Here is a 24,400-nt window from a genome sequence, read left to right on the forward strand (position 1 = left end):
GGAGAGGCAGGGAGGAAGCAACTTACCCTCCCTCTTCTCCTGCCTCCTCCTGGCTGAATGAGGGCCAGAAGCGGGGTGGCCGGAAGCAGGGGGCGGGGCTTCGTCATGTGCCCCGCCCCCCATACCTCACCCAGGGGAACTGCGATCCCCCGCGATCCCCCCCCCCGAAATGAACTCTGGCTATCTGCAAAATCTAAGTATTTGGGGAGAGAATCTTCAACATCATCCAAGTTTAAGCCCGCCAATCCAAAATGGAGACTAAGCAGCACAGCGCCAATATTCTTTCTTCCTCTCAACTCTGGCAAAACTAGCAAGCTCTCCCACACCTTACACCCCATTCCCCTCTTCCTCGAATATCAGCAGCTCACCTGAGCAGGGGTGCGGATGAAGATCTTGGTGTGTCCATATGCCAGCTCCTTGGGATCGATTGGCAGGCTGTCCAAGAGGGCTTGAACGCCATTTCTGTAATGGGAAAGAGATCAAAGATTACCTAGCCCAATCACAACTCAGGCAATGTAGGTCTCACTTTTTAACTGGTGCAGCAGATGTGACCAATGTCAGGCAGTACTTTGGTTTGTCAGTGCAGACTAGGTCTTTTGGCAGAGTAATTAACAGCAATGGCGCGCAACCTGATTAAAGAGTAGATAAAGGTTTATTTAAGAACTAATATACTTGACAGGAAAGAGGAGAGCCAGAGCCAGGGTCCTAAGTACATCTCTAGCTGAGAGAGAGAGGAGACTGAATGTGGAACTTCCAAGGAGAAGCAGGAAATTGCCCCAAGAGTAGAAATCTGGAGACAGACAAGGAATGACACTTAACAGAAGAGAAGGTGCTCTTCTCACTATCCTAATTATCTTCTTGCTGCCCCCTTCAGGGTCTTCTTCTCTTCTCCTTTGTGCACCAGACACTGGGTTTTCCATCTGCCCACTGTTACAGACAGACACGTAGGTGGAAAGTGGAAATCCCAATACATTTGTACTTATGGGCAAAATGAGTCAGCAGGCTTACTGAGACTCGGCTGAATAGAATACCAGCAATCTTTTTTCCTTCCCTTTTATACCTCTATAAGTAACAGGGACAGCTGACTGACTAGCCCTGACTAACTCAATCTCATCAGAGCTTGGAAGGAAAGGGCAGGGGTGGCCAGGGTCAGTACTTGGATGGGAGACCACCAAGGAAGACTAGGGGAGCTATGCAGAGGAAGGCAATGGCCTGACCACCGTTACAGACAGACACGTAGGTGGAAAGTGGAAAAGACTGGGCAGGGGAACCAAAATATAAGTAGTCTAATATGTTTTAATCAATGCATGAATTAAGTTTTAACAAAGCAATATTAGCTTTAAATAACATTAAAAAATAAGTGCCATGTGTTTGTCTATCATCCCAATACATTTGTACTTATGGGCAAAATGAGTCAGCAGTCTTACTGAAACTCTGCTGAATAGTATACCAGCCATATTTTTTTCTTCCCTTTTATACCTATATAAGTAACAGGGACAGCTGATTGACTAGCCCTGACTAACCCAATCTCATCAGAGCTTGGAAGCAAAGGGCAGGAGTCGCCAGGGTCAGTCCTTGGATGGGAGACCACCAAGGAAGACTAAGGGAGCTAATGCAGAGGAAGGCAATGGCAGAAACCACTTTTGCTGATCTTTTACCTTGAAAACCCCACAGCCCTGGGGGTCGCCATGAGTCATGTTTGACTTGATGGAAATCAGTCATACAAGTAATAGGAATTGAGACTTCTTTGTCTTAATTACAAGCTTTATTAAATTCAGGGAAGTGGCTTGACATATCCATGAAGGGACTAGAGCCTAAATACCCTTCCCATAACTACAGTCCAGGGTGTGGACAGATCCTGCCAGATACAGGCGCTCCAGCCAGTCCCTCTTCCAAATACCCTTGCTGAAGTTCAAACAGCAGTTCCAAGTGGTTGGCCTAAAAGGAAGATCTCGACCTCTGTGCCATCTCTAGGCTTGGGAGACCAACATTTGTTAAAAGGGGTGGCCCACACACACACCAGTATTCTCAGCGACTGTTCCACAATGACACAAGTTTTTTCCAGTGTTCCCTGCCAAGCAAACGCCATCCCAATCTCCCCACTTAGCCTCACTTACCAATCCCTTGGATACCTTTTCCCTAAGTCACTGTCAGAACATAACAGCTTCTCCATCCTACCTGGCGCTTCCATTCCAGTGTGGCCAGGTCTCCTTGCTGAGCATTTTGTAGCGCTCCAGGCATGGCCCATAGCCTTGGCGATAGGCATAGCCAGCTCTTCGAACTCGCACATTCTCCAGCAGGCCAAGGTAGCGCACCTGTGTCCGAACCAGTGCATCGGTGAACACAGCAGGTGCCTTGGTATCGTTGGGCTTGATGCACCTAGTGGCAAAGGGAACAACCTCACTAAATCAGCTCATTTGTCTGTCTCTTGTCCAGACTCCAGATTGTCCACCACATCCAAGTATAACTCAAGAGTTCTGCCCTCGGTTCTGCACATGTACCCCACACACATTTAGTTACCTGATGTAGTTGGGCTTCTTGGAGTAGAGGTTCTTCATGAGGGTGGCCACAGAAGCTTTGAACTGGAAGCCAGCGGTTGGTGGACGCTTGAGTGAGGCTTTTTCGGGGTCCCCTTCAGGGAACAGGGTGCGTAACAGCTCGTGCTTGGCCTTCCACATGGCTTGTGACAGGTCCCTATAGAGCAGGTCATTGTTCTTCTCTATGAAGCCAGTCACATTGTAGGTCACCTGAGGTGGAAGAAACTCAGTGGCTTAGGTAGGCCTGCGCTTTAGTGGACACAGTAACTTCCCACATCCCTCATGCTGGATTCCCCTTCCCTTCCCACTGACAGCTGAGGGAAAAAATCTTACTCACTTTGCCAGCATAATGATGAATACGGAAGCAGTCCGTAAGCATGCTGGCATCCATGATATGTTTGGCATTCTGGGTGACTCTGCTCTCATAGCGTTGGTGGTCTTTAAATACTTGGTTGAGTTTGGCCAGGAAAGTCGCTTCGTTCACCTGCCCTGGGCGAAGGCACTCCTCATTCAGCATGGCCAGGATCCCACCTGTGTTCTGCACGCGCACACAAAAACAGTTACAGCACGGTTCTGCCCACACTCCTTCTCACTAGCATTGGTCTCAGTTGGATCAACTGGGCATTTGTCCCAGCTGCTGGTCCTGTGACAAACACTACAGGAGACAACAGCTTGCTTCTAGAAATGGGAGGGAAAGACGGCTACATTCCTGAGAGGGGACGCAAGCCAGGAGCCCAGAAAAGGGTCAGATTTCAGGTCATCTCACCAATGAACTGGCAACCTTTGAACAGCCTCTCCGCTTGCAAAACCTGCCTACCTTACAGAATTGTTTGGCAGTGGCCGTCAACATTTTCACAACTGGGACCCAACTTTAGCCCCTCAGTGCTAGCATGGGGACCCACTAAGAATATGACAGGAAGCTGATATCACAGTTGCATGACTATGAAAGAGGAGGAGCCAGAGACTCTGATACTGCCTGTGCAAAAAGGAACATCTCCACTGTTGCTGTGTTATCTTCCTTTGCCGTCCTACTTCTCTTGTCAGCAAGCTTGCAAAAAGAAGGCAGAGGAAGCGTGGCGTTCTTGCTCTGTATACATATGCATTAGCAGGAGGTCCTTCCAAAAATGTCCCCAAAGTGTCAGCTCTACAGGGGCTCACAACCAAACAGACTGTTTACCATAGAGATCATGGGAAGTTCCTAGAGCAGGAGTGGTCAAACTGTGGCTCGGGAGCCGCATGTGGCTCTTTCACACATATTGTACGGCTCCCGGCAGGGGAGCTGGGAAAGCTAAATATCATTAGCAAACAAATATCATTGGACAAATAAATATCATTATCAATATCTGCTTTTACCCCTTTTTGTTATTATTTTTGGCAGTCTCATTTAATGTTAATAAAAAGCAAATCTGCATATTTTCCAAATAAAAAATATGTAATATTTGTTCATGTTTTGCGGCTCTCAAACATCTGATGTTTATTCTATGTGGCGCTTATGTTAAGCAAGTTTGGCCAACCCTGTCCTAGAGCATCACCTGGAAGTAATGTCACACACACACCCCAAACTCCAAGGCACCATTCTCAAAAATCTCCTGGCATTTTCTGAGGCAATGCTGGCTATCATTGGCTGTATCTGTAAAGCTCTCCTCTTGTAAAGGACTACTGAATGGTGAGGGGTAAGAAACGGAGTTGGGCATGGAGGATACTGGCTCCAGGAGACAATGGGAAGACGACATTTCATTCTTTAAAAGAGAGATGCAGAAATGTAGACCTGGGGCGGGAGTTGAGTCATCTGTCTCGTAAGCCCTGTGCCTTGACTCTGCACGGAGAAGGTCTGGGTTGCTCAAAGGCATTTTTCATGTTCCTATCAGCAGCTAGAAACAATGTTGGCTACTAAGCCCAAATACAATTTGTGGTCCACTCCTTCACTCGTCAGGCTTCCTCCCTTGCTGAAACAAAACTGAAGTTCATGTATCTATATTTGTTTACATTTATCCCTGGTATACTCTGACCCTCTCCATCTCCTGGTTGTCTTTCACTCTTACCATTGACTAACAGTGTCTAACAGTGCAATCCTAAACCAGGCAATCCTAAGTAAATGTGTAAACTCCCAGGGAAAGGAATCTGTTTTTTATTTACACGACTCTGGAAAAGCACCCAGTACACAAATGATATGAAATCAATATACAGCAACTGTGGCACCATTGTTGTTGTTGTTGTTGCTGCTACTATTAAAGTGGAGGACCCACAAAAGACTTGTGGGGGGGTATCTCATTTCCCCCTGTATCCCCCTCTCTCACTGTTTCCTCCCCTGGCAGCCCCCACAGGCTCTTCCCATTTCCTCTTCCTTCTTCCCATCCACCAGCCAATCTGCCTTTATCAGCCTGCCCCGCCTTCAGCTTTCTCTCCTCCTAGCAATCCCTTCTGGGAAAAGTGTGGCCAAATTGCACAGTGGCTGCTAGTGCCAGGCCAGGCCAACTTGTACCATTGACCTTCTTCATGCAATGCAGGTGCTGACCCACTGACCCACTGACCCTCCCCTCACAAAAAAATGGCTAAAAGGGAGAAACATCTGAAGTTCAATTAATCCCCATTCCTTTCTATTTCTGAAAACAACTTACATCCTCAATCAAGTTACAGATGACGCTGTTATCGAAGAAGTCCACAGGAGTCCATGCAATGCCCTATGGAAGGAGACAAATACTATCAGCAGTTTTAGGGAAGAATCGCAGTAAGGTTCACTCTGAAATATACTTATGGTGCCTGGCCAATGGCCAACACCCCCACTTCAAAGGAGAGAGGGTAGGCAGGGAGGAAGCAATTGAAGGCAACTCTCCCCAGTGGAGCTGGTTAGCTCTGTACCCCTCCCCTATATGCAGGGAGTTTGACAACGGTGCAGAATGTATGGTCAAATGGGTGCAAAATGTTGGTTACAACATAGATTTGTTACAATGGAGTAAAATATGGAATGTGAATATTAAGTTGACTAAATCTGTTTCTATAGATGGCACCTAACCCCAAAATGTATAAAACTTGAGTAACAAATGTTGGAAATGTAACAATCATGTTGGATCATACTGTCATAAGTGGTGGACATGTAAAAAGGTTCATAAATATTGGATTGGAGTACATACTGTCTTACAGTCAGTGTTGAATATTACAATACCTTTTAAACCAGAGATATTCCTGTTAAACTGTTTACCAGATGACTTAGATAAGAACCATAGATACTTTATTTTACATGTTATAACAGCAGCCATAATTTTATTTGCAACAGCATGGAGGACATTGAAAATCTCAATGCTTTATGAGTTAATAACGAAGATTATGGATTGTGCAGAAATGGACAGATTGACAAATATATTAAAAGGAGAAATGGAAGAAGAATTTATGGGACCAGGGAGGGCATTTATGACTGCTTAAGTCACAAGTACTGAGAAACTAAGATTAAATTAAGAACAACAAGAATGATGGTTATAATAGCTGTGAAGCTTTCATGAGAAGATATGCACGCAGAATGTTAAACTGGACTTTTTAATATCTATTTCTGTACCTTTTCTTTTCCCTTCTTTTCCATCTCCCTCTTTTTATGTATAAACGAGTAAAATTCTTAAAAAAAAAAAAAAGAGTTCCAAAGAACTTGCCTAGCATCAGAGATCATCAGAAATCATCAAAAATCATTGTATCAAAAATGTGGACACGTTCGTGGAGGAGCCAAATGACAATGTAGAGGAGCCAAATGGCCATCATTAGCACCCCTCTTCATTAACATATAAGCAACAACTAATATGGAACTTAAAAGATGCTGGTTTAGGATGCAGCTCTTTGAAAAGGGGTGAAGGCACTGGGTAATATCACTCAGACAAATGCTAAGGTTTGAATCCGGTGACACCTTTAAGACCAACAAAGTTGAACTCTGGGTATAAGCTTTCGTGTGCATGCAACCCGGAATTAAACTTTGGCCCCGGTCACACGGGCTGGAAAATGCGGGGGGGAAGTGTGGCTGTTTGCCCCGGAGCAAAATAACGCGCGGCTGCACGATCAGACATCCCCTCGAGGTTCCCGTCGAGGTCCTGTGGTTAGGGGGGAGGTGCCGATCACAGGACAATCCTGCGGCGTGGCAAAGAAGCAGCCTCTCTAGCAAAAGGCTCAGCGGGTTTAACCCCTTCCAAGGCTGCAGAGGAATGCAAACTGTGTCCTCCGTCAGGTCCCCTCCAGGAGGAGCTTCAGCCGGCCACCCTCCCGCCACGCCCCCCTGCACCTCCCCCTCTGCCACCCGGTGCAGAGAGAACTCCAGAGCAGGCCGAGCCAGGAGTGGGGAGGGTATGGAAAAGAGGAGGGGGCTGTGTTGTTTGTTTTTAAACGAAGTGTGCGCATGCGCTGTTGGGTGCTTGTGCGCATCCCGTGGAGACTTTTTTAAAAAAACTTTTAGCGACGGGACATGGGCAGGCGCCAGATGCCATGACCTACCACCAGAAACGCGATCAGACGCCCGCCCTTGCCCCATGGTTTCCGGAAACTAGTACCTCGGAGGTACTAGTTTTTTACCCTGCATCTTTGGCGGGAAGCCTCGGGTGAGCCACGGGAGCTCTACGTTTCCCAGATGTTGCGGTGTGATCGCGCCCAGAAAATCCACCTATCTTCCGTCTCTGTAGCGTGGCTAATGCTCCGTGTGACCGCAGCCTTTGTTGGTCTTAAAGGTGCCCCTGGACTCAAACTTTATTTTATTGCTTCAGACTAACATGGCTACTCACCTGAATCAGACAAAGATTGTAACTTTTAAAAATGACCTTAATCTGGTTTATCAAATAACATGCTATTTCCCTGGTTTCCAGGTGGACCCTGGAGGTGTTCAGTAACAGTGGAAAGTCCTGTCAGGTCACAAGTGATTTATGGTGACCCTATATGGTTTTCAGGCTAAGAAATTAATAGAGGAGGTTTGCCATTGCCTGGTTCTGCATGGCAACCCTAGATTTCCTTGGTGGTCTCCGACTGAAGTTCTAATCAGAGTCAACCCAGCTTAGCATCTGAGACCTGACAAAATCAGGCTTGCCTGGGCCGTCTTGATCAGGGTAGTGGTATTTACACCCTACTAAGGAGCAACAGAAGGCCACTAGTAACAGCAATTCTAAACTGTATGGGACAGCACAAAATTCTCCCTTACAGCATGAAATTCTCCCTTACAAAGGATAACACTAGCCAGAAGAATACCTTCAAGGCATGTCTGCCATTGGAGGAGGAGGAGGAGAGGAGATTGGATTTATACCCTGTCCTTCACTACCCAAAGGTGTCTCAGAGTGGCTTACAAACTCCTTTCCCTTCCCCTCCCCACAACAGACACCCTGTGAGGTAGGTGGGGGTGAGAGAACTCTTGACAGAAACTGCTCTTTTTCAAGAACAGCTGTGCCAGAGTTATGGCTTGCCCAAGGTCACCCAGCCAGGTGCAAGTGGAGGAGTGGGGAATCAAACCCGGTTCTCCCAGATTAGAGTCCGCGCACCTAACCACTACACCAAACTCCCTTTGGTAGTTACCACAAGCCACATGTACGTTATCCATACAGTTAACAAACCTCCATGCCTATTTATTACATACTTTGCAACTGCATTCCATGCACTTCTGAGCCCTTTCAGTGCTTCTGTTAAGTACTGCCTGTCATGGTTGCCACTCCAGAAAGAAGGGAAAATAAGCCACTTTGCTTTATCTCCCAGAAGCAGAACTGCTCCATGCGCTTCTGAGCCCTTTCAATGCTTCTGTTAAGTATTGCCTGTAATGGCTGCCACTCCAGGAAGAAGGGAAAATAAGCCACTTTGCTTTATCTCCCAGAAGCAGAGCTGCTCCTGGTGCAGTTTTATTTTCTAAGCATCACAGCATTTGTTTTGGGAAGCAGCAAACATCTCATCCATGTAACTTTCTGAAAACACAAAAGGTCATGTCTGTATGGACCTTCTGGGGACTGTACAGCTTCCAATCCTTCTTTTATGGTGGCCAGACAATCCAGCCCACTAACCACAAAGAATCACAAATTCAAATATTGGCTTCAAAAGAAAGCCCATGTTGCGTTTGACATTTAAGCACCGAATATGAGAATCTGCATGTATTTGATGGCATAGAATATTTATGAACCACGTGTGACTCAGAAAAATTGGCTACCTCCCGAATGTACTCCTCTTGTTCTTCTTTCAGGGTCAACAGGATGAAAATCTGCTGCAGCTTCTCGTTACAGTAATTGATAATGAACTGCTCAAAGCTGTTTTTCTACAAAGAAAAGACAGAGAAAGAGACAGGTTGAAAGCGAAAAGCATAAAATTGCACAGTCCCAGTGTTATGTATTGGGCTGGAATCTCACAGGTCTGTCCAAAAGACGGACTGAGCTTAGAGCTCTGGAACAATAGACCACCAGGATTCTAGAGGTAACCAATGAGAAGGCAATGTTATGCAAATAGAGGTAACCAATGAGGAGACAATGTTATATAAATAGCCTATCATTGGGAGTGGGGTGTGTTTGGGTGTGGTTTTTGCATGCTACTTAAACAGGGCAGTTACCCTAGAGTCTTCAGTCTTGTTCCTGAAATCACTAAATAAAGTACAGCTGTTCACAGCAATGCGTCTTGAACCCAGTATTTAACAGCCAGGTTAAGGACTGCTTGTATGTGGCTCCTTAAAGCCTTCTGGCACCTTAAAGACTAACAAGCTTTACGTTTTTTTGTATATTTGCATTTTGTGTGTGTGTGTGTGCGCGCCCATGCCTGGAAGTCTGGCGACCTCTGGCAATTCCTACTGGGGCAAGGAGGATGTTCAGAGAGGTGGCTTGATAGCCTGCATCTGCCTCCCAACCCTGATATTCTCTGGAGGTCTCCCATCCAAGTACTTGCCACGGTCAGCCCTGCTTCACTTCTGAGATCTGATGAGATTGGGCTTGCCTGGGCTATCTCGGTCAGGGCAAGACTAACAAGCTTTATTGAAACATAAGCTTCCATGGGCCTTTAGAGAGTTGCAATGCACTTCTTTTTTGCCACAACAAACTAACATGGCCATGTACATAAATGCTTCAAGTTGCATCCAACTTATGGCAGCCCCAACAAGGGGCTTTCAAGACAGGTAAGAAGGAGAGGTGGCTTGCCATTGCCTTCCTCTCCAAAGTCTTCCTTGGTTGTCTCCCATCCAAGTACCAACCCCACGTCCAAGATCTGATGAGATCAGGCTATACCGTGCCGCCTTCCCCTTCTGAAATATGGGCTACCCTTCTGAAATATGCATCCCACTCTCTGTAAATGTATGCCAGGCCTAACTTCCCACTCACTCAGTTCTTGCTAATGCCCCTGCAACTAAAAACCACATCAGGGCTTTTCACAGATTCCGGTACCAGGGGCCTTCAGTCAATTCCAGGTCCACTGCCCAAGGCTCTCACCAGATCTTTGCTTTAAGAAGCAAGTTCCAAGGATATCCATCACTCACCTGAAAAATCTCAAAGCCGTAAATATCCAGAACACCCATCACTTTCTTGCGCTCAGTTGTTTTAACCTAAGAAATCAAAGAGCAGTTGGCCATTGGATTGTCTGAAAGCATTCACAGTTCACAGTCCTTCCAGACACTTACAGAAGAATATGTACCACCATTAACCAATATTGGTTTCTCAGTCCCAAACACAGATTAAAATGCTACTCCCCTAAATAAATGTTTACCATATTTGTACCCTACCCCTTCTCCATGGACCTCAAAACAGCATTATGACTTTATCTCTCAACAAGGCAAGAAAGGTTAGGGCAAGTTGACACAGTAACTTAGTGAAGGCCACCCGGTGAACTTAGTCAAATAAGGGCTCTGAACACTGAGTTCTCCTTATCCAAAATTACCACTTTCACTACTGCACCGTTTGGCTTGCAGCACTGAAAGAATGGGAGAAATCTACCAACTATCCTTTACAGTGACTATGAAGAAAAAAGGGGAGTCCCAGACTCCAAACAAATGAACAAAGCAAGGATCTACAATGGCATGATGGAACTGGCAAAACTTCCTCCCCATTTTTCCACTGGTGAAAGTGTCTTTGACAAGTGAAAAATATAGCTGGGATCCAGACCATAACATCTAGCTACCATTTACTTCAATTTAACAAGTCCTCATAATTCTTTGACTGAGTGTCGAAGCAGGTGAGATGCTCCAAGATTCATACTAAACAGTAGCTACAGAGAATTTCGATCACTGCCACCGCTTTCCTTCCTCTGCTATTTTCTGAACCCTTAATCCTGCCCCCAACCCCACTATTTTCCCCACTGTATGTTTTTCCGGGGGGGGGGGGTTTCAATAGCAACTCCAGGGTGATATTTAGGGTGGGACGGAGAAAAAGTTCACATACACCCAATGAAGCAGCCCTGATCCAAATGAGGTCCCCCACAGGTACTATTTAACAATTAAAGAAAGAGCACCATTGGAAGGAAGAGACCAGCTTATATGTAAAACAGCAACATTGAAGAACTGAATGAGGACAGGAGGGGGAGGATCAACCCTGTAAGTCATTGCAGGAACTTTTGCTTCACAAGAGTTGCACAGCTGAGATATCTTAATTAACAGCTGGACTGGATAGAGGGAGGGGTAGTGTCGTAACAGGTCCTTCCAAGGACAAAAGCCAAAAAGATGAGGGGGAAGGGAAGCACGTGTCTTTGGGGCAGGATCTTTTGGAGTTTGAGTAAGTTTCAGCTGTTTTTAATGACTATTTGTATTTTGGCAACCATTGAAGGATGCTGAATTTTCCTTTGTTTATCTAATTATTGTTAATCAAGGTTGCCTTGCCTTTCTTTGATAATAAAAGTACTTTTGCCTGATTTACTGAACTGGAGTGTAGAGCCTGAAGCCAAGTATCTTGGCAGAGAACCCAAAGCCCGCATTATACATGGTGGCAGCGGTGGGATTAGGTTCAGGACTCGGAGTAGTAAGTACTTCTTCACACAATACATTATTGATTTATGGAATTCACGCAACTCCAAGAGACAACATAACTCCTTCAGGAATATCTAGAATGAGCCTTTTTAAAGGGGAGTGTAGCATGAGAAGGAGGAGGGATCCACAGAACATTTTTCATTCATGTTGGTGCATGGCACTCACTTTGATGCTCTCGTTGATCCTGTTAACTAGCCAGTTAAATAGCCGGTTATAGATATTCTTTGCAAGGGCATCCCGTGCATAATAACCCTAAGAAACAAACAGAAGTTATTAGTGAGTGAAATCCAGGCACCTGGGGAAGCTAAGATTGAATATCCTCAGAAGAAGTGCTAACCATTGCTCCAGCATTGGTCTAGCCCCAGAGCTAGGGTACAGACCATTCTGTGAACTCTCTCTTGCACGTATGCAATCAGTTTTTATATAATGACTCCCCCATGTACCCCTCATTTGTACATACAGCTGTACATTTGTGAGAATAATCTGCACTGCTTTGAAACTGTTTGATGGACACCTATAGCAGGAATATACACTGCATAAGTAGTGCTGATGTATCTAGCAAGAAGTCTAGATTTCATTATCTACTAAGCAAGGAATGTAGTTCTCTTCAATTCGTCTGGAGTCCTACCAGTAGGATTTTATCCATGCTGAAGACCCATCTATTGGTTCCATCACCAGCACAGACCATTCATTCCCAGCATCTTATTTTATGCACCATCTCTTTGGCCAAATAAGATTCATAAAGCAATCTACATTTTTCGCATAAAGCAATTAAACCAATTAAAATACCTACAGAAAAACTCAATGCATTGAGACTCCAGCAGAGAAAACAGATGCTGATGTGTACAGGCAATTTAGCCTACTACCTTAAAGGCCCTCTGAGTGGGGTTGGCCCTGGAGATCTCCCAGAATTACAACTGATCTCCAGGCAATGGAGAGCAGTTTCCCTGGAGAACAAGGTTGCTTTGGAAGCTGGACTGTATGGCATTATACCATGCTGAGGTCTCTCACCTCTCCAAACCCCACCCTCCCTAGGCTCTACTCCCAAAATCTCCAGGCATTACCCAAGCTGGAGATGGCAACCCTACTGCTGGAACAAACAGGACATTAATTAACCTCCAGAAGGCCAGCAGGCTGCCCTAATTCCATAAACGGGGTGCAGAACAAAAAGACTCTAGTAATATACATAAATACAGAAAATACAGAGCATAAGAAAACCTTGCAAAATTGTTTAGTGTACACTTTTGAAAATCAAAATACAGAATGTTAATGAGATAAACCACGATAACCCTATTCATAGCTATTAATAAATGCATCTGGCTTCTTAAGGACTGTGCCATGAAAATTAATAAGATTAAGGCTATTGGGAGGAGCGGATAATAAATCCTTCATAACTAAATCAAAAGAAGAGATTCATTAATTAGTTAAAATAACCTCCCCAGGCTCCACCACCCCCCAAAGTCTCCAGTTATTTGCCAACACATAGCTGACAACCCTGTTCCCATATCCGAAATAGCTTGTGTTAACTGCTTATTTGTACCATTGAGACAAACATCAGCCCCAAGCTAACTTCACACTAAAACACTTTCCACACAGTTGGTATGCACAGGTGAAACTGGGGATGCCAGCCTCTAGGTGGGACCTGGGGATTCCTTGGAATTACAACTAATCTCCTGACTACAGAGATCAGTTCCCCTGGATAAAGTGGTTGCTTTTGGAGGGTAGACTCTACGGCATTGTACTCAACTGACGTCCCTGTCATCCCCAGGCTCCACCCCTAAATCTCCAGGAGTTTCCCAACCTGGAGCTGGCAACTCTATACCCCCACCCCCCGCTGGTGGCCAGGGGGGACCTGGCAACCCTATGAAAAACAGGACGTCAGTTCTAAATATGCTTATATGTTTTGGAATCTATTTGGATCTGTGTCTTTGAACTGTTTGATGGTCATGCAGAAAAGCTGAACTTAAGTCTTCATATAATTTTGGTTCCAAAGGAAGTACTGACTGTGCCAACACAGTCATGCTACAAGTTCCTGTAGAGCAGGGGTCCTCAGCAATGCTCCCTCTAAACTATGGAGTCTTGTGAGCAAAAATTCTACTTTGTGAGCTACCGGTATTAAAGTTGTGAGTGAGCGATTTGGCTACTGCATATTAGTTTGCTCTGGAGCCATCCTTCCAGAGCCAAGCCAGAGGCTAAAAAACTGTGAGCTAGCTCATACTAACTCAGCTTTAGAGGGAACATTGGTCCTCAGCCTTTTTGAGCCCGCAGGCACTTTTGGAATTCTGACGCAACATGGTGGGCACAGCTCAAAATGGCTGCCACAAAAGGGCTGCTGCAGGAGACAGAGCCAGCCACAAAATGACTGCTGCAGATTACCTTCAGTCGGGCCCATAGCCAGAATTTTTTTCATGGGGGGTATTTACATTTTTAAGGGGGCAGTTAAAATTAACGTTTCAAGAGCAGTACCTTCAGCGCTTCACCAACCATCCCCCTTTCTGCTAGCCCAGTCCTGCTATATACCACCTAGGTCATGGTGAGTCTTTCAAAAGCATCCCCACAAGCCTTTGGGAAACATGCAAATTAATCGGGGGGCAGGGCTTTTACTTAGGGGGCAAGGCCCCGAAATGCCCCATTGTAGCTATGGGCCTGCCTTCAGTCACACATGGGAGATCCTTGTGCTATGGTGGCAGCTGCTGCCAAAGCAATGTTTTTACACATCTGCACTGCCAATCAAATCTCCAAGGGCAAAAGCCACACCTGGCCACACCCACTTTCTAACAACACTTGGCGAGCACCAGGAAAAGTATCAGCAGGCACCAAGGCACCCATGGACGCCAAGCCAGGGACCTCTGCTGTAGAGAGAGGCAAGGAGGAAATGAGTACAGGGTGTCCTATCAAGGCTCAGTTTGTTATGAGCCAGCTGGCAGTTCAGAGTAGTTTTACAATTGCTTGTCCCATATATCTGCCTTTATGTATTTAATGTGAGATATATATATATATATATATATGTATATGTTATGACTTTTACAGGCATATAAAAAAGAATTTTATAAGACTTTTACTCAGTGTTTGCTTTCAGAACGTGGACTTTATTGCTCTATAAATAAATAGATATTTTAAGATTATCATGAATGAATCACTTACATGTCCATAAGCAACTTCTCGATGAGATTCATGTTGCAGCATTCATTATTGCTATGTCATGCTTCATTGTATATTTCTCTTGACATGTCTTTGTAGATGGCTGTGAAAAAGTACCTCAAAGTGTGCTGTGATTTTTTGGTTAAATTATTGTGGCACTTCAGATGCTTTCCCCCTTGCATTTTTTCTTGTTTTCTCCTGTTTTGGGCTGCAACATTTTTAGCAGCCCCAATGTTTACACTAAGTGTAATGTATTGAAACGATTACATGAATCACCTCATAGGACTCCTATGTTAAGCTTCGAGCCAGACCAGGGCTCCTCTGAGCGAACTTCCTATTGGTCGCTTCATAACAGCGACCAATCAGAACTGTGCCTTTTCCCTGCGAGGGAAAGACTTTCATTGGTCCTTAACTAAGCAATCTCATTGGTTGTTATTTGTAAATAGGCGTGGCTACATTAGCCCGGTTATGTTTAAAAGGAGCATAAGCTCCCACTGTTTTCTGTTCTGGTTTCTTACTGAGTTGAGTGCTTGTTCGTTACTTCCAATAAAGCTGAATCACTTGCTGAATCACTCTAAGAGTCCTTTGTTAGTGCGATCTAACAATTGGCGACGAGGATGGGATATTAGAGCAGGTAGGCAGCCCTGCGGACATCCACACTTCGGACTCGGAAGAAAGCGAGCAGAGCACAGCAGCCGATCCGGCGGAGGCGCCACCAGCTCCGGTGCCCAAGTCTCCCACGATGGCTGGAAGCCAGAAGTTCGAGTGCTTCGAACCTTCCTCAGAAGACTGGGACTCCTACCTATCCAGGTTCGAGTTCCATCTGGAGACACACGACATTACAGACGAGGCCAAGAAACGGGCGTGCCTCCTGAGTTCCTGCGGGAAGGGGACCTTCGACATAGCCAGGTCGTTGGTGGCCCCAACTGATATAAAGACTGTCACCTACGCTGACATCACTGAGAAGCTTAAGGCTCACTATTCTCCACAACCGTCGGAGATCGCCTGCCGGCACGCTTTTTACAAGCGGAACCAGGCCGGAGGCGAGACCATCGCAGATTTCGTGGCGGCCCTTCGCAAAGCCGCACGACCATGTAATTTCCACAACGTGGAGGAAGCCCTCAGAGACCGTCTCGTCTGCGGTCTCAAAGATGAAAGGCTGCAACAGAGGCTGTTCGCCCGCACCACCCTGACCTGGGCAGTGGCCTACGAAGAGGCCATGGCCGCGGAAGCAGCGGAGAAGTCCACGAAGGAGGTCCGCCAGCGGGTGGCAGAGCCCAGTGTACACGCTCAACGAGACAGCGAGGGCGAAGACGCGGATGATGACGTCAACGCGGTTCGAGGCAAGCGGACCCCAGCGAAGACTACCAACGTCAAGCCTTGCTCCGGTTGTGGCGGGAAACACCAGCGCGACTCCTGTTGGGCTCGTGATGTCGACTGCAGAGCGTGTGGGCGGCGTGGTCATCTGGCCAGAGTCTGCAGATCAGCAAAGAAGGATCCCTCAACTAACAACCGGTCAGCGCAGAGGGGCACTCCAGTCAGCACCCAAGGCAAGACCCGTTCCTCAGCATCGGAAGCAAGCTGCCAGTTGACGGCGACCTTGTCGAGCGCATCGGCCGTAAATCGCACCAGCAGCCAGGGCAAGATCACCGTGACTCCACTCCTCGACGGCCGACCCTGTACAATGGAGGTGGACTCAGGATCGTCCGTGACGGTGATTTCTGCCGCGTCCTGGCGCCAGTTGTTCCCGAACCGAAGCCGGCGGCGGCTCCAGCCTGCGGGAACCAGAGTGTCCGACTTCCAGGGCAACCGAATTCCCTTGGCCGGACGGGACTCTGTTACTGTTGAGTATAAGGGGAAATGTGTTAAACTGTCATTCCTGATTGCAGAGGGAGACCGGGTTAACCTGCTAGGGTTAGATTGGTTTGAGCCATTGGGCATTGGTATTTCTGGGATTAACAGGATGTCTGAAAATAAATGGGGCATGCTGTACGACCTGTTCCCTGATGTATTTGCCGAAGGGTTGGGGAGGTACAAGGGCCCCCCGGTTGCGTTTGACTTAGATCCGTCAGTCAAACCTATTAGGTTGAAGTATCGGAAAGTACCTGTGTCTCTCAAACATAAGGTGGAAAAAGAGATTGACAAACTAGTTGAGCAAGGGGTTTTAGAGCCAGTACCATACAGCAAATGGGAGACCCCGATCGTAACCCCTGTCAAATCAGATGGGTCCATACGACTATGCGCCGATTACAAATGTACGATTAACAAGGCGCTGCAGCAACATTCGTACCCGGTCCCGGTAATAAGCCACATTTTGGCTTCCCTGGGGGGTGGCAAGATTTTCGCCAAATTTGACCTGGCCCAGGCATACCAGCAGTTGCCTGTCACCCCGGAGGCTGCCGAGGCCCAAACAATTGTAACCCACCAAGGGGCTTTTAAAGTGAACAGGCTGCAATTCGGGGTCAACGTAGCACCTGGGATTTTTCAGGGCCTCATGGAACGTCTACTAAGGGGGGTACCTGGCACAGTGCCCTATTTTGACGACGTGCTGATTGCGGGCGGGTCTGAACAGGAACTACTGGACCGGGTTAAAGAGGTCCTCAGGCGTTTTCAAAATGCCGGTCTCAGAGTTAAGCGCTCAAAATGCACGCTCGGGGTGGAAAGTGTGGACTTCCTGGGGTTTCGCATTGACGCAGAGGGAGTCCACCCCACGGATGAGAAGGTATCTGCAATCCAAAACGCCCCCAGGCCGGTGAGTAAGAAGGAGCTCCAATCCTTTTTAGGACTCCTGAATTTTTATCATGCGTTTTTACCGCATAAGGCATCAGTGGCGGCCCCTTTGCACGCGCTTTTGCACAAGGAGGCAAAATGGAAGTGGGGGCAGGCCGAGGAAAAGGCTTTTGTGGGAGTCAAGGAGCTGCTGACATCTAATGCCGTACTCACGCATTATGATGAACACAAGCTCCTGGTGTTAGCTGCTGACGCTTCACCTTTTGGAGTAGGCGCAGTTTTAAGCCATCTGATGCCTGATGGGAGCGAAGCGCCTATCGCTTTTTATTCTAGATCACTATCTGCGGCAGAGCGGAACTATGCCCAGATAGACAAGGAGGGTCTGGCGTTGGTAGCGGCTGTCAAAAAGTTCCATGATTTTATTTTTGGCAGACGATTTTTGCTGGTCACTGACCACAAGCCGCTACTGGGGATTTTTGCGCCCGATAAGCAATTGCCAAACATCATGTCCCCACGCATGCTTAGATGGGCGATATTTTTGCAGGCTTATGATTTTGACTTAGAGCACCGGCCTGGGAAAGGGGGTGGCCGGTTGGGAGCATTGAGCCTGAATTCGCACCTTACAAAAGCCGCCAAAACGAACTCTCGATTTCCAAGGGGTGTCTACTATGGGGCAATAGGGTGGTGGTCCCTGCCCAGCTCAGGAAGAGAGTATTGGAATCCCTGCACGAGGGTCACCCTGGGATGGTGCACACCAAAGCATTGGCCAGAGGGTATGTCTGGTGGCCGGGGCTGGACAAAGAGATCTTAGACCTGATCCCCCACACGCTACACCCCAAGCCTGGGAATCATCTGGGAAACCCTGGGCCAGGTTGCATATAGATTTTGCTGGCCCTCTCCAAGGCCAAATGTTCTTGATTGTCGTAGATGCAATGTCTAAATGGTTAGAAGTTGTACACATGAAGTCGACCACTTCCTTAGCCGTAATTCATGCGCTTCGCCGCCTTTTTGCCACACACGGGTTGCCTGACGTCATCGTCAGTGACAACGGGCCTCAATTTGTTTCTGAGGAGTTCAGATACTTCCTCACGAGTAATGGCATCCGCCAAATGACTTCGGCCCCTTTCCATCCGGCGTCTAATGGCCAGGCCGAACGGATGGTAAGAACGGCAAAAGAGGCTTTAGGGAAAATGGACGAAGGGGACTGGAGCCAGAGGCTGGGCTCTTTCCTTTTGCGGCAGCACACCACCCCCTGCAGTACTACAACACTGCTTAATGTTTGCAGTAGAGTGCTGGAAGCCAGCACTCTGTGGCTAAACCAGAGGTCCCCAACCTTTTTGATCCAGTGGACACTTCTGGAATTCTGTGTGGTGGGTGCAGAAACAAAATGGCTGCCACCAAATGGCTGCCACAGGAGGTGGAACCAGCTACAAAATGGCTGCTGCAGCTTACCTTTGGTCATATCATGATAATCCTTGTATTGTGGTGGCAGCTGCTACCAAAACAACATTTAAAAAAATCTGTCCAGCCAATCTAATCTCCAATGGCCAATAGCCTCTCCCAGCCCCACCCACTTTTCACAAATACTTTGTGGGCACTAGGAAAGGTGTTACCAGGCTCCACAGCACCCATGGGCACCATGTTGGGGACCCCTGGACTAAACCATGGGACAATGTGACTGGCTTTTTGTGAGATTAACAGACATTGATACGGTTGTGGAAATAGGCCTGAGCATCCACAAAAGGAGCATGCATGCAAGCATAACACAGCTGAGATCCTTTCTCAACAGGAAACAAGCAATAGCCCCAAAACAGCATTCACATCTTTACAGCACACTTACTTGAGAGACCCTCAAAGTTGTCACCATCTTCTCCTGATGGGTCTCCACAGTACGGGAGCACAAAGCATGTTCCAATACAGTTTCGTCCAGACGGATCAGCTGACATATCTCCCTTAGCACTGCAAAAAATAAAATCAGGAGCAGGGAGGATAACAGGTTTTTTTTATTGTGTGACACTTCCTTGTTAGACTGTTATGTATTAGGATTTCTACTGCATGCCTACGCTTCAGTTACAGTATATTACAGCCTGGTATCCTAGAGTGCACGTTCTGATTGGCTGCTTCTGCCAACTAGCCAATCAGAGCTAAGGATTGTGACTGGAGGGAACAACAGTGATTGGTCTTTATCGTGTTAATATGATTGGTTCTTACCATTGACCTGGGCGTGGCTTTCCCAGCCCGGGATGTTTAAAAGGAGCTCAGGCTCCTATGGTTTCTTGTGTTGATTTGTTCTGGTTCAATAAAGCTGACTTCACTTGTTTAAGAGCTGCCTGTGTCTGATCTATTTCAGACTTTGACACAGTGCTGACACATTACCATTTATTTGTTTGTTTATTCCTATATATTTGTAGCCTGCCCTTCCTGTGAGCAGGCTCAGGGCGGAGAACATCATATTGGTAATACAATAAATATGATCAAAACTTTAAAACACAATAATACAACGTTAAAATTGACAGTCACAGCCCAATGTCAGAAAGTGAGTGGTTGGGAGAGGTTCCCTGGCTCGTTGGTACAGATGAGTAGCCAGGTATTATTGGATGGGAGGCAGGGGACAGACACCTCAGGGAGGCCATATACAGACACCTGCCGCCTCAGCCAAAAGCCTGGCGGAACAGCTCCATCTTGCAGGCCCTGTGGAATTGAGAAAGGTCCCACAGGGACCTGATCTCAATGGGAAGCATGTTCCACCAGAGAAAGCCCTGGCCCTGGTCGAGGCAAGACGGGCGTCCTTCAGGCCAGGGACTACCACCACCACCACCACCACAAAAACAAGCTCCAAGAGACGGAGAAGAAGAAGAAGAGATAGGATTTATACCCCGCCCTTCACTACCCAAAGGTGTCTCAGAGCGGCTTACAAACTCCTTTCCCTTCCCCTCCCCACAACAGACACCCTGCGAGGTAGGTGGGGCTGAGAGAGCTCTTGACAAAAACTGCTCTTTTTTCAAGAACAGCTCTTATCAGAACTACGGCTTGCCCTGTTAGATCGCCGCTAACAAAGATCCGGAGAGTGATATCAGCAAAGTGAATCAGCTTTATTGAAGTAACGAACAAGCACTTGAAAGCATTCATAACCAGTAACATTGGGAGCTAGGCTCCTTTTAAACATTCCCGGGCTAACATAGCCACGCCTATTTACAATAAACAACCAATGAGGTTGTGCGGATAATGTCCAATGAGAGTCTTTCCCTCGCTGGGAACTGGAACAGTTCTGATTGGTCGCTGTTGAAGAGCGACCAATAGGAAGTTAGTTCTGAGGAGCCTTCGTTTGGCTCAAGCTTAACCTGGGAGGTGAATGAGGTGATTCATGTAAGCCTTTACAATACATTACATGCCCAAGGCCATCCAGCCAGGTGCAAATGGAGGAGTGGGGAATCAAACCCAGTTCTCCCAGATTAGAGTCCGTGCACTTAACCACTACACGAAATTGGCTCACACACCCAACTGGCTCAAGAGATCAAAGGAATGGATGCAAGGTTTCACAAGCTCAGGCATGCAATCTACCAAGCATTGCTCCAGAATAAACCCCAGTGATAGTGCCCAGGGGATGACCGCCTAGAGAATTTGATACTATATACACACCAAATTCAAGGGAGATTGGTAGCAAAAACAGATGATGCTTTTTGTGCATCCACCGTGCGTTGAAGTGATTGCCTTTGTAAAAGAATTTTGTATTGAAATGCAAGCACTCTGCATCCATCCACTACAGCTGTCACCCAAATACAATGTTTTTTCAAATCTGCACTGCCAATCAAATTGACTTTACATTTCTATAGCTGTAAAAGCAATGAGAAACAGTAGCCTTGAGATTTATTAAACTCATATAGCAAACCTGGTTAAAAGTAGTTTAAAAGGGGGTTTCCCTTCTTTTTAAAAAAAGAATTGGTAGGATTATAGTTCTTTTAAAAATATAACAGACATAATACAGTGGTTTTCAAATGGTGGTTGCTCAGTAACTTATTGAGGGGAGGGTATCAATACGAAGACCAGAAATACTGAGCAACCTTCCCTATCCAATACATCCCCTGAAAGATATATTCATCCCTGATCCCAAGGTACTCCAACGGCCACAATAGCTTCGGGGCTGAGGATGAACTCAATTCCTTTTCTTCTTCCTTTGGACCCTGAAAACCATCAGAGAGGTTTGTTATAACCTCTCAGCTCTCGGCTCTGAACAGCTGAGGACTCACACCTGCTGTCTAGGGTAGTCGTATGAAGACAGTTCACAAGTACAGCTCTTAGGGTTTCCAACTCCAGGTTGGGAAATTCTTGGAGATTTTGGGGTGGAGCCTGGGGAGGGTGGGGTATGGAGAAGGGAGAAATCTCAGCAATGTATAACGCCAAAGGGCCCACCCTCCAAAGCAGCCATTTTCTCCAGAGGAGCTGATCTCTGGAGTCTGGTGATCAGTTGTAATTCTGGGAGATCTCCAAGCCCCACCTGGAGGCTGGCAACCCTAACAACTATCAGCAAGTGCCAGTTTCTTTGGAGAGGCCAGCAGGAGGCCATTCAGGCACCTGTAAATTTGCCTTCTAAGACAGGGAGTATCCATCACCTATGGCAGGGTCCCTCTCTCTTGCTAGTAATCTTCAGTACATACAGATATATCAAGCACCACAAAGGCCTCACAAGCACCACAAAGGCCTCACAATAAAAACAGATCACATGAGTGGATGCAGAAAGACAGGACAAGATTAGGGATGCCAGCCTCCAGGTGGGACCTGGGGATCCCCGTGGAATTACAGCTCATCTCCAGACTACAGAGATCAGTTTCCCTGGAGGAAACGGATGCTTTGGAGGGTGGCTTCTCTGGCATTGCACCCCATTGAGGTCCCTGTCCTCCCCGGGCTCCATCCCCCAACAAGAACATAAGAGATGCCAATGTTGGATCAGGCCAAAGGCCCATCCAGTCCAACACTCTGTATCACACAGTGTCCAGAAATACCAGTGCCATCAGGAGGTCCAACAAAGATGGCACCAAGATGACAGAGCATCACTTGCCCCAGAGTCCCTGTATATACCAGGAGTACACGTGCACACACACATGCACACACACACACACTTTCCCAAGTATGCCCCCTATCTGCAGATACCTAAATCTGCAGACAGGGGGCACACTTACCTCAAACAGGTTTTTCAGCAATGTTGAGTGACCCCCTAGGTTTGCATTTAGCAGGAGTGGCAGCAATGGGTAGGGAGCCACAGGAGCCCTGTTGCAGAGGCTAGGAGCCTCACCAGGCCCAGGGATAGCAGGAGCGTCAATTGACAGGGGGAGAATGGACAGGGGGACAGAGGGCCCAGCTACAGAGACTGCGAACCTCTCTGGGTCTGGGGACAGCAGCAGGAAGGATGGGGGGAGAAGCTGCAGCAGGCCCAGCCACAGAGGCTGGGAACCTCGCTGGGCTTAGGAGTAAAGGTAAAGGTTCCCTTGCTCGAAAGCCAGTCGAGTCCGACTCTAGGGTTGCGGTGCTTATCTCCGTTTCAAAGCCGAAGAGCCAGCGCTGTCCGAAGATGTTTCTGTGGTCATGTGGCCGGCATGACTAAACACCAAGGAGCACGGAACGCTGTTACCTTCCCACCGAGGTGGTACCTATTTATCTACTTGCAATTTCTTGCTTTCAAACGGCTAGGTTGGCAGGAGCTGGGACCAGAGACGGGAGCTCACTCCGTCATGCGGCAACTTGGGTCTCGAACTGCTGAACTACTGACCTTCCACATCCTGCAGTTCAGCATCTTAACCACTTGAGCCACCGCAGCTCTGGGCTTAGGAGTACCCCCTCCCAAATCCAAAGCAACAGAGGGTGCTGCTTCATGCTTGGGCTCAACGCCAATGCCATCTCCTCCCAGTGCAAACAGTGCAAAACGCACCATTTACACTTGGAGGAGCATTTCCCCCCCAAATGAGTGAGAACAAGAGAGAGAGAAAGCGAGAAAAGGGGTGTGGGGAGTGGGAAGTAAGCAAAGAGGGATAAGATTCACCCTCCCCGCAAGTTTCTTGCAGGTCCCCACCAATGTTCCCTCTAAGCTGTGGAGTCTTGTTCTACTTTGTGAGCTACTGGCATAAAAGTGGTGAGTGAGCGATTTGGCTGGGGCATAAATCAGTTTCCTCTGGAGCCCTCCTTCCTGAGCAAAGACAAAGATGCGTGAGCCGGAGCCTAAGAAACTGTGAGCTAGCTCACAGTAACTCAGCTTAGAGGGAACACTGGTCCCCACTTCTGCGTGTGCTTGTGTGTATCCATAGCCAACTTATGGCAACCTTATCAGGTTTTCAAAGCAAGAGATATTCAGAGGTGGCTTGCCATTGCCTGCCTCTGTGTAGCAACCCTAGATTTCCATGGTAGTCTCCCATCCATGTACTAACCAGGGCCAACCCTGCTTAGCAGCCAAGATCTGACCAGATCAGGTTAGCCTAGGCTATCCGAGTCAGGGCATTCCCAGACACAGGGACTATTTATTTGCTCTCTGAAAATGAGGGGTGAAGGTACAGAAAGGGAAGCTAGCCCTTATGGAGGATGTACAACCATCCAGGTCTTTCTCCCCCTTTTTCTCCCACGATATCTGGCAATCAAAACGGAAAAACAAAATATTACATCATGGCGTTGTGAACGCCTCACTTGCATTCCACTTCACTGGATGCCACACCAAGCCAAAGAAACTTGTGTTGCAATGATGATATTACTGGGAGAGGCATAGACTTGTTGCTTTGTGCCCTCGGTGCTCTCCCTAAGCTCCAGTCTGATGGCCGAACTAGATAATATATTTCACATGAATCATACAAACATTTGGGTAACTAAAGTTTCCTGAGTACAGATGGGTTATGGCTATTTCAGCTTTGGAAAACAGTGCACTAGGGTTGCCAAATGTACTCACCTGTGCCAGCGGGGGACTTTGTGTTGCCTCCCAGTGCGAGCGCGCGCCGCATGTACATCACTTCCCTGTGACGTCATCACGCTGGGGCGGGGCACAGCCATTTGAGGGGAAAACATAGAGTTTTCCCCTCAAATG

The 24,400-nt window shown here is 47.2% G+C and overlaps 1 protein-coding gene across 1 annotated transcript in view; it reads right to left on the reverse strand.

Annotated features, from left to right (window-relative positions):
* Positions 1-24,400, reverse strand: part of MYO1A (myosin IA) — a gene marked incomplete at its 3' end in the record, with an annotated part of 73,304 nt that overhangs the window by 5,396 nt on the left and 43,508 nt on the right. The window contains exons 11-19 of the mRNA XM_015410622.1: positions 19,181-19,299; positions 11,635-11,721; positions 9,991-10,056; positions 8,686-8,790; positions 5,156-5,218; positions 2,875-3,075; positions 2,521-2,747; positions 2,179-2,379; positions 369-462 (exon numbers count right to left, since the gene is read on the reverse strand). Coding sequence (XP_015266108.1) covers positions 369-462; positions 2,179-2,379; positions 2,521-2,747; positions 2,875-3,075; positions 5,156-5,218; positions 8,686-8,790; positions 9,991-10,056; positions 11,635-11,721; positions 19,181-19,299 — 1,163 coding nt within the window. The remainder of the gene's footprint in view (positions 1-368; positions 463-2,178; positions 2,380-2,520; positions 2,748-2,874; positions 3,076-5,155; positions 5,219-8,685; positions 8,791-9,990; positions 10,057-11,634; positions 11,722-19,180; positions 19,300-24,400) is intronic.

Source organism: Gekko japonicus, unplaced genomic scaffold, assembly GCF_001447785.1.
Source record: "Gekko japonicus isolate JY-2015 unplaced genomic scaffold, Gekko_japonicus_V1.1 scaffold4246, whole genome shotgun sequence".
Taxonomy (NCBI): Eukaryota; Metazoa; Chordata; class Lepidosauria; order Squamata; family Gekkonidae; genus Gekko; species Gekko japonicus.